General features: G+C 40.0%; 1 protein-coding gene across 4 annotated transcripts in view; it reads left to right on the plus strand.

Annotated features, from left to right (window-relative positions):
* The window catches only part of LOC129730925 (gonadotropin-releasing hormone receptor), a 283,718-nt gene that overhangs the window by 250,749 nt on the left and 16,065 nt on the right, over nucleotides 1-16,904 (plus strand). For all 4 annotated transcript variants that reach the window (XM_055690571.1, XM_055690572.1, XM_055690573.1 and 1 more), the window contains 2 exons: nucleotides 8,884-9,089; nucleotides 9,241-9,371. In XM_055690571.1, coding sequence (XP_055546546.1) covers nucleotides 8,884-9,089; nucleotides 9,241-9,371 — 337 coding nt within the window. The remainder of the gene's footprint in view (nucleotides 1-8,883; nucleotides 9,090-9,240; nucleotides 9,372-16,904) is intronic.

Consider the following 16,904-nt stretch of genomic DNA (forward strand, 5'->3'; position numbering starts at 1 on the left):
CTATCACCTGTTGCAACAAAGCGCAATGTGAGAGCTAGCATTTCACCGGCAGAAATAGCTTCTCACATATTCAAATCCAGCTTTCTGATTAATGGATATACCAATTCCAAAAGGGTGTGAAAATCGTCTATGTTCATGCGCAGAAGGTTCTGATATAACAGCGGCCCCTCATCTTCGAGCTCTCGAAGAAGTTGATTGTAGAATCCTCGGTCTTTTCGTCGTTTCACCCAATCACGCACCCACACACTGCGCATCCGACGACGTTTCCGATTCTCACCATTTTGAACGCAAACCAACGGCGAATCTTCTTCTTCTAAATCAGCCATTCTCACTTAAAACAAAATATGTAATGTCGAACACTACCATTATTGAACCAAAACCACTAAAACACAGAAACAATGTTTTCGATTGACAGTTGAATTATTGTGCTGCGAATGAAAACTAGATTTGCTTCATATTTTTCGCATCGTGTAATAGCATAGCAAACAAATTTACCATAAAATGAACAAAGAAACTTTGCTAGCATTCAAGCAAACAGGTTTTGAGGTAAATATTTGCTGTAGTGTAATACCATAACAAATATATTTGCTCGTAGAAAAAACTTGCGCAAATAAATCCGGTATCAAAAATAACATATATTTGCTTCGTGTAATAGCCACTTAAGGGCTATCCCCACTGCTTCCGTTCCGGGGCCGGGCCGGATCCGGATACGTGTCCCGTCCGGGACTTTAATGCATTCACACTGCGCCGTGTACGAACCGTGCCTGCGCTGCGCTCTGGCTGAGAAAACACAACACTTTTTTAACACAACACTTTTCCCGAACTATAATTCAACGTTTGACTGTGACGGCAGAATGCATGAATGCAAATGCAAAGCAAAACCGAAAATATGTTACTACTACATACACGCATCTACCCGAATGCCTTCCGTGCACTCTCCCGGCAACACAAAGTATCGTCGGCAACGATAGTTTTTTTCTCGCACGGCGGCAGCACGACGGCAACTCAGCGCTGCTCCGGTCTGGACACGTCGCGTCGGTGTGAATGCGTTCGTAAAAACGCATGCAATCAATCTCAAACGAGCCCGGATGACACACGGATCAGCCACGGCCCGGTCCCGGCCCGGTCCCGGATCGGAAGCAGTGGGAATAGCTCTTTAACAGTCTCTCCCGAGCCTAGACTCGAACCTACGATGTCTGGCTTGTTAGGCTTGCATCGTACCTCGAGACCAGCTAGCATGGCCTGATACAAGTAATTTCCAAAAACTCCGCACACAACGTGCGTAATTCTCTTTTTTACTAAAAATGTCAAATTACGTTTGAGGGAAAAAATGTCGTGGTGGCGTGTATCCGTTTGACATGTTTGTTCAAGGATTTATTTAGACAGCAAGCCTTGCCACTGTCAGAGGAAAAAGAAGACGATTATCGCAGTGAAAAGTCGTTCTACCGTAACCTTCTACAAGGCTGGTCGCGAATACCAAGTCCCCAAGCACCACCTATTCATCGATTTTAGGCCGCTTTCGACACTACCGACCGTGTAGAGCTATGGAAAGTTATGGAAGAAAATGACTTCCCCGGAAAGTATCAAGACTGATTAAGGCCGCGATGGATGGTGTACAGTGCTGTGTAAAGATTGAAACACGCAAGGGACTTCGACAAGGCGATAGTCTTTCCTGCCTTCTGTTCAACATCGCGCTTGAAGGTGTTGTGAAAAGTGTGGGCTTTAACATGCGAGCCACGATCTTCAATAAATCCAGTCAGTTCATCTGCTTAGCTAATGACGTGTACCTTGTCGGGAGAACGTTCCATCGGTTGAGTTTTCAGCACATTTGAACATAAACTGATGGGTCTGAATGCTTTTGGGAGTGTCTTGTCGTGTTTCCCTGCTTTTGGTATAAAGACTACCTTTACTAGTCTCCATGCGGAAGGTATGTGGTGAAGTATTAGGCTTGCAGGTGTGCTCACTGCGGACTCCACAAGATGTTGAGGTCTGGCAAACTTCGCTCCGTACCAAGTGCACCATGTAAAAGACGCGCATAAGACCGGTAGACCTCTACTGATACGAGACATAGACAGTGCTCGAGGAGGACTTGCAGGCAATAGCCATTTTCTAACGACGTGTGCCATCCTCGGCGGAGTATGTGAAGATGGCGTATGGATGCGAAGAATGAACCACGAGCTGGCGCAACTCTACGGCGAGCCCAGTACCCAGAATGTCACTAAAGCTGGAAGAGTACAATGGGCGGGACATGTTGTAAAAATGCATGACATTAATCCCGCAAAAAAAGTGTTTCGCAACGAATTTGGTGGTTGGAGCAAGTGGAGCAAGATCTCAGAAAAGTAGGACACTCAACAAACTGGAGACAAACTGCCATGGACCAAGTGCTTTGGCGTAACTTTGTGACGCAGGTGAAATCCTGAGGGATGTTTTACCAGGAAAGTAAGTAAGTGAGTACTTTCTTTGGCTAACATAACCACGATATAGCCTGATTACAATGATTCCCGGTTCCTGGTAGCGTTTCACCATTTCCACGAGCTTACCAAATCTTGTTCTACTTGATTGAATCTCCTTGCTCGCAGATCTCCTCTTTGTCGTGTACAAACAGAATTTCCGGCAAACACCAATTTTGGTGTTTGTGTACTTGTCTGGAATTCGTTCAGAGTCCCGCCGAGCATATCCGTCCGGGTTCGACCATCTTCGAGATACTAGGTTTACCAGCGAGTTGCTTTATCTTGTGATTCATCCTTTGCCACCAAACCCCGTCCTCCTGCTGAAGATTGCTCTTAACACCCGTCGTTCGGAATTTCAATTGCTCCCAAAGGCTTCTCGAGCGATGTCCACGTCTCCCGTACCCGTAGCCCGTAGTAGAACTTTCGTTTAAAATGTGCTTCAGGACCTCATGACTGATATCATTGTTAAATATTACCAGTGATCCGAGGCGGATAAACTCGTCGACTACCTTAAGCTCAACGCCGTCAATCGTCACACTACTGCGGCTTGAAGTCGATGAATAGATGTTGCGTAGGCACTCACAGCTCTTTTGGAGGAATCAAGGCCATTATTGACCGGCCTTCTACAAAGCTAGTTTGATAACATCCGTCGGCAAACGTTGGTATATGACTCGGGATAACACTTTCTAGGGGTATCCAAGATGGTGTTCGCACGATAGTTCTCACAGTTCAATTTGTCGTCTTTTCTGTAAAATGAACAGGGGTGGTAAAATGGACACCAGGTTAAATCTTGACTATTACGTTGAAAAATAGTACAAACTTATTTGAGACAAAGTATGCGACATGAAACAGTCAAACAGTCAAAATAATCAACAAAAACAAAAAACACGTGTACATTCATGGTGGTGATGTTATTTTTAGCCTACAGAAAATAAGGACTTTTTAGTGCAAAACAGTATTTTATAACGGTTTTTCTGCAAGTATCTGTACTCAGACTGCTAACCAGCAGAAATCATCAAAGGTTAGTAATTGTTTAAATGATTTTCTCGAAATGTTTAGGTATTTTCAATAATATGTATGTGCGGGTAAAATGGACAGCCCATTGTGATGGTGAAAAAAATGTCTTAATTTCCATTGAAAAATCTAGATGTTTCGTGTTTATATCAGAAAAACGCAAAGGTAAACTCGGACCGATGAACAGATGACCGCGGCTAAACGTACCGTTGAATGCGGAATGCCCGTGAAAAACGCTTCCGCCATTTCTCAGTTTCTTGCGGATAAGGTCATATATTGTTATTAATTCTACGACAAACAGTGAAAATTGAACTGTTGGTGAATGCATAAGTGTGTCACGTGCTATGGAACAACATTTTACTGTCCGTAAAGGGATAATTGATGTTCACGCTCAAGGTGTTCATACTACCACCTCCCTATGTTCATTTTACCCACACGTGTCCATTTTACCCCCAAAAAACTACTTTCGTAATTGCTCATAAAAACTACGAAAAGTACTATATTTTAGTACTTCTTCATATTTTTTGTATCAACCATTAGTGATTCAGTTAATGTGCGCTATCGACTAATAGTTGTAGTGTTGAACTGTGGCGGAAATTGGGAAATGGCTTAGGGTGTCCATTTTATCACCCCTTCCCCTAGTGGTTTGAATTGATGTTGGTACCTCGGTAAGTTTCGGACGTCCGTGGTGTCCAAGAAGTACCGAAAATCGATATGCGAATCTGTCTGATTTTGTGTGCTCCTGGTGTACAGAAGCGGGAGGCTGGACTAGAAGAAAGTTCTAGAAAAGGGCCAAATTTCGTGGAAGTCGTTTTCGTTGATCAGCGGGTGCACGCTGATCTTTTCAATCACCGATTTCAATTCTTCGTATTGGCCGACCTGAGCGTTGTGAAAGTCGTATCATCGGTGCTTCCAAGGTAAGGACTGTGCAGATTGATCAACCTGACGTTGAGTGACCAGCCTTTGATCATCGCATCATCATTGGGATTCGAGCGGCCATCACCCAATTACCCGCTTCTCACCAATGCATCGTACCAATTCAATTGATCCACAAGTACTCGGATGCTATTTTTGAAATTGAGAGATCGGCAGTCCAATGTTTCGAGTTTTCAATTGTTACTTGACTGGGTCCATACTGTCCCTTCCAGTTTTAATTTATATACTCTTCGTTTGTTGCTGGGTGGTTTTTGCTAATGCAGCCTCGCAAAGCCCGCAACATACGCAGCAGAACCAACGTGGTACCGCTATTAAAAAGTCCTGAACACCACTAGGACTTTTGGCTTTTGTGTCTAGAGTCCTGAGCGCACTAACAAAAACGGTCGACACTCCTAACATGGAGGTCGGACGCTCGGATTGGTTCCCGAAGGAGCCCTCTCACTTCCCTATCAGCATAGGCGTCGTACACAAATTACGTAACGCTAAATATCAAGATTTCAGACTCCTTCCTCCCTTATTTAATGATGAGTAACGTTCGATGTGACTCCCCCTCCCCTAAAATTACGTAACGCTGAACAACCTGGCGCCTCTCCAAATTTACAATTTGAGCAAAAATCACAGCTACGTAACTGTCGCATTAACCCCCCCCCCTCTCTCCTCTATGTTACAATAAGTAACGCAAATCAACCCCCCTCTCCACCCTATCATGCGTTACGTAATTTGTGATGCACTATGACTAGAGGTCCCACTGTAGATTGTTACCAGAGCTTTCCTAAGGCTACTCGTACATCAGTCGGCACCACGGAAAGATATGGATGGGAGACAGACTGATGAACCGAAAATCCCTTATATATTATGTTTACAATTCTTTAAGCCTTATGAAACATGTATACATAACTTTTCGAACCCTAGAATCATTTGGAAATACTGTCCACATGGACAGATAAAATAAGATAATTTGAGTAGAATCCAAGGTTCAACTGGTTGAAAATTACATTGTATTTGGTTGGTTGTGTATTTTGAAATGTTTTTGATAGAAAACAGTTTACTAACTCTTCGATTTTACACAGAATACGCGCCATGTTTGAATTAAAAAGTATGGAAGTTTATACATACACAATAGAAATAGTACTGTTACTTCAGTTGCATCTCATTTCCGTAGTAAGACATAGAAATTTATGAACTAATAAAGCCAAACATCAATCATTCGACAAGCACTTGATGAGGCTATTACGCAAGCAACTAAGAACTCGGTTATAACCACAACGTCTGCAATATCGAACGTTCCACAAAACCGCCACTCGAATAGAAAGCAGAACGGTCCGGAGAGGTCAGCACTGTTACAGACCACAATCTATAAAAGTTGAAAATAGTAATGCATAATAATGTGCCATGTTAGATGAAAGGTCAAATGAAATTCTCCCGGCCGGCAAACCGCGCTTGAATAATCGTTTGAGTTAATTAATTGGCGTTCGTAGTTACACCGACTGCCGTCTTGCCCTTGAGCGTGCGACTCGAGAACTTTGTTGTTCGCCAGACGCTCTCCTGTCCGTCGACTTATGTGCTGCCGTACAATAGCGACCGGGTACTGGCATACATTGTAATAATGCTCGATTCCTGACGGAGCTTCAAAGTTTGCTATTTATAGACGAAAGTGCGAGCAGAACTGATTCGGAGTTAATTGATAGCTGTTAAACTCCGTAATCCATCCGACATTAGCCTGAGTAACGAGATTTGTTAGTGAAAAAATCATCACTACATTACACAATCTGATTGAAAGCTTGGTTAAATTATTACAGGTATTTTTTATTTGCACTCGTATTTGAGCCTTCAAACGACATGGATTACTCTGTGCTTTACTAACGTTTTTGATAGCAAAACTCTTCAGCTTACTCCGTTGCGGACTGTTGAGGAAGCTCGTGGAAAGTAATTATCTCGTGAAACTGGTTAACGCCAATACCGACATAGAATCTTACCAGTTGGTAGGAAAAGCTTACATCCTGGGATCCTCTTATGCAGGACTTTGCCACAAGCTTCTAGCTTTGAGAGCGAAACTGCAGACAGGCTAAAATGATAATCTTAATTCAACTTGGAAAAGTATTTACTTGCAATTACTGTCTTCTTCTAGATTCCCACATCTTTCTTCATGATACCTATGAAAAGTCTGTGATAACTGAAAAGAGCACGTTGAAATGAGTAGGTTTCAAATGCTTATGGCTTTCGTTCTACTGCATGGACTATAGTAATCAAAGTTTCGCCGGAAAGCTAACATGTACAACACTTTCATGATATGATAATTATCATTTTCTCACATCAGAGGGTAGACGAAAGTAGTCTAAACATATGAACATTGGCTGACAATTCCAGTCAATTTCAAGCAGTGAAACATCTTTTTCGCGGGGATAATAAAAATATGTCAGCGTCATACAAGTTTTTACTCATTCAATGCTTGATATAGGGTATCAGCTCTATTTTCGTCAGGTTTACCTATTATCGTCAGGGAGGTAAATGATGTCCAAGATCATTAATTTCTCACAGAATGGTTCTTCTCAATGCAAAGCACCTTCTTGTAAACGATTTATTATATATGACTTCAACCGGATGATAGTACGTAAAACCTGACGATTCCACCGTCACCATCAGTTATACGAGTCGAATGAAAACAGTTAGTCAGTATCGCGCTTCGAGAGGAGATCTGGCATCTCTGACATGTAAAACCTAGTTGCCAAATTGGCGGTTTTTTTTCATCGCTTTTCTCTCTCTCTCTCACTTAGTATCTCTGCGAATAACAAACTATCGGTGTTGATGTACTCTCTTTGCCTTTCTTCTTACGATATATTTCTTGTCATTGGTGTACACCATAACACGTGGTTGTCAATATGCACAACTCGGTATAACAAGTTATTCATCCGAGTTACACAAAGCGAATAGTTCGTATCTATTCGTACTCATTTGACTAATGAATATAACTTTTTGTCAAAAAATTGAAAAAATAAATGACAATGTTCTCCTACTTTCACTCAACTCAACCGCAGCCGAAGTAGTCCCTTCCACCACACTTTCCCTCCGCACCGCACCGCACTTCTGCTGCTACTCAGTCGACATGATATTCTCCTGTTGCTATCCTTTTTTCGCCTAACGACGGACGTAATGAGAGACAAACACAACGAGCGAATCGCTTCTAAGAGCTTATGTAATCTAATCATGTGTCTGTTTTCTCCCAGAAACCTATGCACCAAATCATCATTTCATCATGGGTTGAGAGGATTCAGGTTTGGTCGCAATCTGTCACACATCAGGAGTTGTGCTGATCAAGATAGAACGAAAATTGCGTCATATTCGTCTCATATCCCGTGTGCTCGTATACTTTCTCCTGCCAATACATTTTGAGTGCATAAATTATCATTAGAAAAAAAAAAAAAACAACATCATCGTTAGATTGTTTTAGTTAGAAACAACGTATTCGTGTTTTACGGAATCTTGCTATTAATTTTCTTTTAAGTTTATCTAAAGTTGGCTAATTTCACATTTAGTCTTCAATAACTACACAACAGAGCTCACTGCAATACTGTTGCTGTGTGTCTCTAAGCATCTAGGTAGGAAAGTAGATTGCTTTATTTGCTTTGCATTTTGAAACTGAAAAAAATTCCAGCCGCCCGTCATCCATGCTTCGAATGCTATCGATTTTATGTCAGCGGTGCACTCCGCGGTTTACTTCTGTGTATCCTCACTAGAGCGATTTATTACTCTTGTTTTGCTCAGCTGATGTGTAAGCAGCAAGTGCATTAATTTTTCTGCGAGCGGCAGAAACACTGCACAAAGCAGAATTAAGAAGTTTGGTGCAAAAAATGCTACACGCAAAATTGGGGAGAATACCAAATCTATTTTTTTTATCTACCGATAACTGACTGCCCAGAGGCTTAAAGTACACGAAAATCAGATCAATATATTCTCACTAACACTCACTACTTTCTATGGTACTTGTGGATTATAGAGATGATTCCTCGGTGTCTAGTAGCAGCGAGGTTCATGCTAACACACAGTTAAGTTATTGGTAATTAAAAAAGTGAGATCATTACGGGATACTGAGAATGATTAGCTAGTTTGTGCAACTTGATCTGATTTTGATCAATCGCGGGCAACACAGGGACACTCAAATACGCTGTGCGATATTCTGTATCTCAACGCTTTCGTGAAAAAAATATTTTTGAAGCGTTCAACTGTAACTATTCTGTGTATCCCAGTATCGTAAATTTTTATAGTAATCGCCCTAATAATTTTCAAATGTTCTATGCTGCTGTGATTTCCATCTAAATCTTGCTTATCTTCAGAAGTATTTTTGTTTTGATTCTTGCTGTTGGTAAAAACGATATTGTTATTGTAGAAAAAACGGATCTGAAATTGGGGCTGCTCCAGCAATATTTTCGTCAATTGTAATATTTTACCAAGGCTCACGAACTATGTTTCGCTTTTCTTCCGATAGGCAGCGAAAAAATCTTTAGGATAGAAACCACAGTAATGGATCGGTCGTACTATCGCCGCTCGGATACCAACCGGCAACGACTGATACACAAAGCCAAAATGAAATCCCTCCGGATATCGGTCGTGATCGTGGTGGTCTTCATCGTCTGTTGGACGCCTTACTACATCATGATGCTAATATTTATGTTCCTCAACCCCACCGAACGGGTAGGTATACGTTTCGCGAAAAATATGTGTATGTTTTTTATTGTCTTGTCTCGGTTCAGTGAGCATTAAATCTTTACTCTGAACTCATAACTTATTCTAGCACGTACGTTAACGACTTTCAACCTTTCTTTTTCGTTTTTTGTCCCGATAGCTCGGTGAGGACCTGCAAACGGGCATATTCTTTTTCGGGATGTCCAACAGCCTGATAAATCCGCTCATCTATGGCGCTTTTCATCTTATTCCAATTCGACGGAGACACAATCAGTACAATCAACATGTAAGGTAAATTGAGTGTGGCAACCCACGCGTGCTTTTCATCGCTTCCCTGAGCCTGTACGATATGTTGCTTAATGTTGCATTCGCTTTGCTTCAATGTTGCTAAAACTATTCGATTACAATCTGGAGCGAAAAGTCGAAGCTGGACATTAGGCAAAAAAAAGTTTTGACACAAATATTCCGTGTGATTGCAGTGCAAACAACAATAACCACCGCAATCAGGTCGAGCGACAATAGCGGATGAAACGCAGTCCAGACCAAAGGAGGAAAGCGTAAAAAAGACCATCTTCAGATGGATGAACTGGTTCTCAAATTGAGTTGATTTACTCTTTGTTTTGTGTTTGCTCAGTCGCACAGTGTAAGCTGAGGTTCTAGATGAAATGATAAAACCTTTTGCCTAAGGAGGTTAAACTCATTATTGTTTTCCATTTCGTTTGTTTTTTGGTAGACATCAGTGGTAGACATCATTCCACTAAATCGCTAATCACTAATTATGATGCTAATTCTTAATTACCGAATTATCTTTTTCGTCTGAATTTCATCACAAAAAATTAACCGTCGAAACACCAATTGAAATTTCAAATGAGATTATATATCAAGCAAATAAGTATTTTTTTTTTGGCTTTTAGCAAATAGCGATTCTATACTTTGAACTTTTGCAATACTGAAAAATATTTTACTGCTACTGTTTGAATGAAAATAATATATGACTTCTTCCTCCTCTTTTTCTCTTCTTCTAAGGACGATCATCACATCAAAGACATGCTTACAATTTGTTTACATTAGCTAATAGAAAATAAATCATGAAACCTCCACTTAACAATTGATTTATCTCTTACAGATCCCTCGTCAAAGACCCACACAGCTCACTGTCATTTTCTCAGAATTATATTTGTAACTAAGTAAAATGTTATGAGCAGATTCTTGCTGGTTTGAACGAAGCTTTGAATGTTGCAAAAAAAAGCAACTCAATTGTAGCAGCTTCGGGCAGCTACTCTGATCAAAGAATTTTAGCATAGCATAAACAGTTGTCAAATTCCTTCATGATGCCAGCAGCAATGTTTGGTTTACAAGGCCAAATTACCCCCGTCGTGAGATGGGAAATGTTGGCAAAAGCACTATGCGTGAAATTTTGGGCTCCTAATTAAACAATTATTTAAATAACGTCACCTCAAATTAGGTTTTGAATCGAAAAAAGCTCTTTGCGTTGAAAAACGTTTATATTTTTGAAAGTTCATTTGAATAACGTCATATTTTCACATTTTTCTCTTTAAGAGGCTATCAATAGCATTTTGACAATCATTTCTAACTAATTATTGTTCGATAAAGATCAGGGATTTTTTTTTATTTTTATTTAGTTATCCGTAGACCTACTTTGGGATCGTTTCCGACCCAATCTTTTTTTGGAAATCAATGTTTCCACAACCGATTATAATATTTGGCTGAAATTCCTTTACATTGTTGCTTGAACATTAAGTCATCAAAAAAAAACCCTCGTCGGATGTTTTCCGATAGATGGCAATAGTGATATTTGATTTTGGGACTTTTTTAGACTTGCTCGTTTTCGACTCGTCATATTGTAGTGCGATTTTCATGGATATGGCATTCCATAGTTCGTTTTGATTTTATTGTTTACACTCGTAGAATTATAATTAACACTATTTCGAATGAAAAAAAAGATTTCGTTAAAATGTCGAGTCGGGTGAAAACAACATCGAATGAAGAAATTCGTTGTTTCTTAGAAAAATCGAATGATGAAGACTTGGTAGGTAGTAATAACGAATAAGTTTACATTTTAAGTAAGTAATCTAGTTAATTTGGTTTGATCTTATACGGTACCGGCAGGCTCATTGATAACCTTATTTTCTGCCAACGGTATTTTTACAAGTGCGTTCGGTATTTTTCTTCTTTCTCGTACATTTTTACAGTTTCTTTCGGTAAATTTACATGCTGCTCGGTTTGGAACATTACCAAAAAGCTGTGAAAATTCTATGCTACTTTTGATGATAATCGGCCGCCAGTTCTTACGTAAGGCTTGTACTAGAAAAAAAACCTACCAGACAAAAGTGTTCGCCAAAAATTTATCTTAAGTTGAATTTTTTTTTAAACTTTCAGGGAATGAACTAATGTCCCTATGGGTCATTCCATGTCAAGTGATCAGGCAAATGCAACGACCCTCTCCGATTCGCTTCATAATGATTAAAACGACTTGTTTTAGGTCGAAACTGGAAAATCCAGAGTTTTGGGTCAATCGGACAACCCATCTCCAATTGCGGGGCCCTCCACTTTTGTATTTTTTAACGAAAAATCATTTTCTATGTTTGTGAAAAACATCATATCTCAGAGACCGTAAGAGCTACAGACAATATTAGACACTCTTTTTAAAGATTATTAAATTTCCAATCGACTGGCATCATCAGATTTTGTAAAGAGTGTTGCCAATATTGATATTTTTACGTTTAAAAACTAAAACTTCGTTTATCTCAAAACATCCCCAATTTATTTTAAATCTGATGTCACCAATGTGTTCAGCGGAAAATTTTACATAAGAATCACCTATCCAGATGGAGATATTCAACTTTTAAGATAACGAGTTCGTTAAATTCACACAACAAACGTGACCAAATGTTGAAACTCACTCGAAACAAAAGCATTATTTCACATCTTAAGTGTGTGGCCTTCTTGATGGTTTATTCCTTTGTTTTCATAAAGTGGTTTCTGTCAAAACATACGCAGGTTGATTTAAGTTTTCACGACAGTGAAAAAAATGGTGTTTTCAATAGGTTGGAGTTCAAAAAGTAAGTGTACAGCTGAAAATCACAATCCTGGAGCCTGGAGGGCTAATAGCGGTCTCTATCAACTAGATTAGTTGAGAGAATTTGTTATCGATATTGGCACAACGTACACCGTGCCCCAGTGCTGAGTCGAGAAAATTACCTCGAAAAGATCCTCGACCTGATCGGGAATCGAACCCGACGTCACACGGGGACCACTACTAAGCCCTGTATTCGAAAAAAAAATGCATCATTTTTATCCGTATGTAACATTTTTGTCCGTGGGTAAAAAATTGATGAAAAGCTGGGTATAATGGGGCAAGGAATGTATTATTCACATTTGCAAAATTTCATAATAATCGGTTCAGTGGTATTGGATGTCATCGAAACAAGAAGAAAATCGCCCGAGAATTTTGCGCGTCGATGGAAAATCGAACTACGACAATGAGATAGACGGGAAAACAACTGGGAATCACCCATACAACTGTGTCTCGGGAGAGTGAAATCGGGCGGCAGGCTGGAAGTGGAAAAAAAATCGAGGACAGCTGACCTTGTGAAGGCCCGAAAGGTGTTGGACTATTTCAAGCGTAATCCGAACATTTTGATTCACGACGTGGATCTGAAGGCAAAGTGTTCCGTCTGCTTCGTTCAACAAACCATGAAACGAGCTAGGCTTCGTGTTTCCAAGGTTTGTAAGGCACTGAATCGGCGTGATCAACAAAACACGGCGGCCAAATCCCGTGCAAGGCAGCTGTATACAGAGTGGTTAACGAAACCGATGTGTGTGGTTATGGATGACGAAACCTACATCAAAACAGATACCTGGGGCTGGAGTTCTACGTTGCTAAATCACGGTTCGATGTTCTGGAAGATATGATGAAGAAGAAAGTGGACGAATTCGCCCAAAAATACTTGCCCTGGTAGGCCATATACCAATGTGGTAAACTGAGTAAACCATACATCACAACGGGTACCATCAACAGCGAAATGTACAGCACTGGGTGTCTCCACAGGCGTCTGTTGCCCTTCCTGTGGTACCCAGGAGGCGAAACATTATTTTGGCCGGACCTGGCATCGACGTTGGATTGGTACAGAGACAATATCGTTGTTGTTGTACCAAAAACCACCAACCCCTTAAATTCATCAGAGATTCAAGATTTTGGGACAAAATGAAAGCCAAAGTTCAAAAATTGTCCAAGGTGTTTAAGAACGAGTTGAAGTTGAAAAAAGAATAGATGAAAGTGATCAAACAGGTCGGCTCCACCATTGCACAAAAAGTAATGAGGGGTATTAAGGGAAAGGTACGGGCTTTTAGCGATGGAAAGGAAATTGAATAAAGTAATTGTACCGAAACATAATCCATATATGGGTCATTCCATGTCAAGTGATCAAGCGAATGCAACGACCCTCTCCGATTCACTTCAAAACGAATCAAATGACTTGTTTTAGGTCGAAACTGAAAATCCAGAGTTTTGGGTCAATCGGACAACCCATCTCCAATTGCGGGGCCCTCCATTTTTGTATTTTTTGACAAAAAATCATTTTCCATGTTTTGGAAAAACATCATATCTCAGAGACCGTAAGAGCTACAGGCAATATTAGACACTCTTTTTAAAGGTTATTGAACTTACAATCGAATGGCATCATCAGATTTTGTAAAGAGTGTTGCCAATATTGATATTTTTACGTTTAAAAACTAAAACTTCGTTTATCTCAAAACATCTCCAATATTTTTTTTAAATCTGATGTCACCAATGTGTTCAGCGGAAAATTTCACATAAGAATCACCTATCTCCAAAATGCAATATGCGCCGTTGCGGAGATATTCAACTTTCAAGATAACGAGTTCGTTAAATTCCAACAATACGCATACAAATGCGATAAGCCTTCTTGAAACTCATCCCAAACTAAACCACCGCTTCAAATATCAAAAACTGGTTTCTCACATTCTACTTGATGGTACCTGAATTACAGCCATTAAAGTACAACGTGCGTCTCATAGATTATATTTATTAAACAAGTTTGTCAGAAATTCACGTTTGATTTTTGTTCAACTTTTGGAGTTAAATTAAAATAAATAACCGATCAGAGCTTGACAATGTCTTCATTAGAATGGTAGCGTCCGCTTGAGGTGTCGCCGAATGCATTCCTCGGAGTCCTGGAACAGATTTAACTGAATCGAACCTGGCAACACTGATAACTGGCGGATTTTATCGCTCGTTTTATTAAAAAATGAAATTTTTCTTTGAGTTGCCGAACCGTTTCCTCTCCAGCACTTTCTAGACCTTCATTTTGCTGACTAGAAACAGCCTCAGATTTTTTTAAGCTTTTGATGCCTTGAGCAATTTTTTTTTACTGTATTTATTCGATCGTTTGACCTTCGACTCACTAACGGGCGATTGACCAAGAGATTGCGAAACCGTGTTACGGCAAACCAGCTGTGTCTTTACTATACAAGTAAACATTTAAAATAGGTTCAAAACAATTTCAAATAAAACAAAACATTAATGACATCGTAGAAGTGAGCTAATATTTTCAATTCTAATATTTCCATGTTGTAAAGATTATAGTGTAAAAATCCTTTTACTCAGCTCATGCGGGGTTTCCAATTCTTCAGCTAAATAATCCAACTCACTATATCTGTATCTATAACAAGGAAATAATAAATGTTAACTATAATGCTTGTAACATTACTTGTGTTGAGGTATACTATTTTTACCGATTGCTACACCTGTTTCCTGATCCATCATTCTATCTCGCGAAATAATCCTTACAACCTCCGTTCTCAGTGCTGCATCACATTGGATGCATGTCTTTCAACCTTCTGCCATTTCCTGATTGTACTCATAAGACCTGTCATGAAAACATGACGAAATGATTTTTAAATTTTTCTTACGAGCACCGCCATGGCAATTCAGCGGATTGCAGCATTGTTTTTGTCTAGCTGCGATATATTGGCCAAACTGTTATTCATGGCTTCCGCATATAGTTTGCAAACGTTGAAAACCAGACCGAAGTTTGAACAAAATCCATTCTTGCGAAGTGCGATCGATTGTGATTTTCAGCTGTACACTTACTTTTTGAACTCCAACCTATTGAAAACACCATTTTTTTCACTGTCGTGAAAACTTAAATCAACCTGCGTATGTTTTGACAGAAACCACTTTATGAAAACAAAGGAATAAACCATCAAGAAGGCCACACACTTAAGATGTGAAATAATGCTTTTGTTTCGAGTGAGTTTCAACATTTGGTCACGTTTGTTGTGTGAATTTAACGAACTCGTTATCTTAAAAGTTGAATATCTCCATCTGGATAGGTGATTCTTATGTAAAATTTTCCGCTGAACACATTGGTGACATCAGATTTAAAATAAATTGGGGATGTTTTGAGATAAACGAAGTTTTAGTTTTTAAACGTAAAAATATCAATATTGGCAACACTCTTTACAAAATCTGATGATGCCATTCGATTGTAAGTTCAATAACCTTTAAAAAGAGTGTCTAATATTGCCTGTAGCTCTTACGGTCTCTGAGATATGATGTTTTTCCAAAACATGGAAAATGATTTTTTGTCAAAAAATACAAAAATGGAGGGCCCCGCAATTGGAGATGGGTTGTCCGATTGACCCAAAACTCTGGATTTTCAGTTTCAACCTAAAACAAGTCATTTGATTCGTTTTGAAGTGAATCGGAGAGGGTCGTTGCATTCGCTTGATCACTTGACATGGAATGACCCATATATGGATTATGTTTCGGTACAATTACTTTATTCAATTTCCTTTCCATCGCTAAAAGCCCGTACCTTTCCCTTAATACCCCTCATTACTTTTTGTGCAATGGTGGAGCCGACCTGTTTGATCACTTTCATCTATTCTTTTTTCAACTTCAACTCGTTCTTAAACACCTTGGACAATTTTTGAACTTTGGCTTTCATTTTGTCCCAAAATCTTGAATCTCTGATGAATTTAAGGGGTTGGTGGTTTTTGGTACAATAACAACGATATTGTCTCTGTACCAATCCAACGTCGATGCCAGGTCCGGCCAAAATAATGTTTCGCCTCCTGGGTACCACAGGAAGGGCAACAGACGCCTGTGGAGACACCCAGTGCTGTACATTTCGCTGTTGATGGTACCCGTTGTGATGTATGGTTTACTCAGTTTACCGCATTGGTATATGGCCTACCAGGGCAAGTATTTTTGGGCGAATTCGTCCACTTTCTTCTTCATCATATCTTCCAGAACATCGAACCGTGATTTAGCAACGTAGAACTCCAGCCCCAGGTATCTGTTTTGATGTAGGTTTCGTCATCCATAACCACACACATCGGTTTCGTTAACCACTCTGTATACAGCTGCCTTGCACGGGATTTGGCCGCCGTGTTTTGTTGATCACGCCGATTCAGTGCCTTACAAACCTTGGAAACACGAAGCCTAGCTCGTTTCATGGTTTGTTGAACGAAGCAGACGGAACACTTTGCCTTCAGATCCACGTCGTGAATCAAAATGTTCGGATTACGCTTGAAATAGTCCAACACCTTTCGGGCCTTCACAAGGTCAGCTGTCCTCGATTTTTTTTCCACTTCCAGCCTGCCGCCCGATTTCACTCTCCCGAGACACAGTTGTATGGGTGATTCCCAGTTGTTTTCCCGTCTATCTCATTGTCGTAGTTCGATTTTCCATCGACGCGCAAAATTCTCGGGCGATTTTCTTCTTGTTTCGATGACATCCAATACCACTGAACCGATTATTATGAAATTTTGCAA

The sequence above is a fragment of the Wyeomyia smithii genome, chromosome 3, assembly GCF_029784165.1.
Source record: "Wyeomyia smithii strain HCP4-BCI-WySm-NY-G18 chromosome 3, ASM2978416v1, whole genome shotgun sequence".
Classification (NCBI taxonomy): Eukaryota; Metazoa; Arthropoda; class Insecta; order Diptera; family Culicidae; genus Wyeomyia; species Wyeomyia smithii.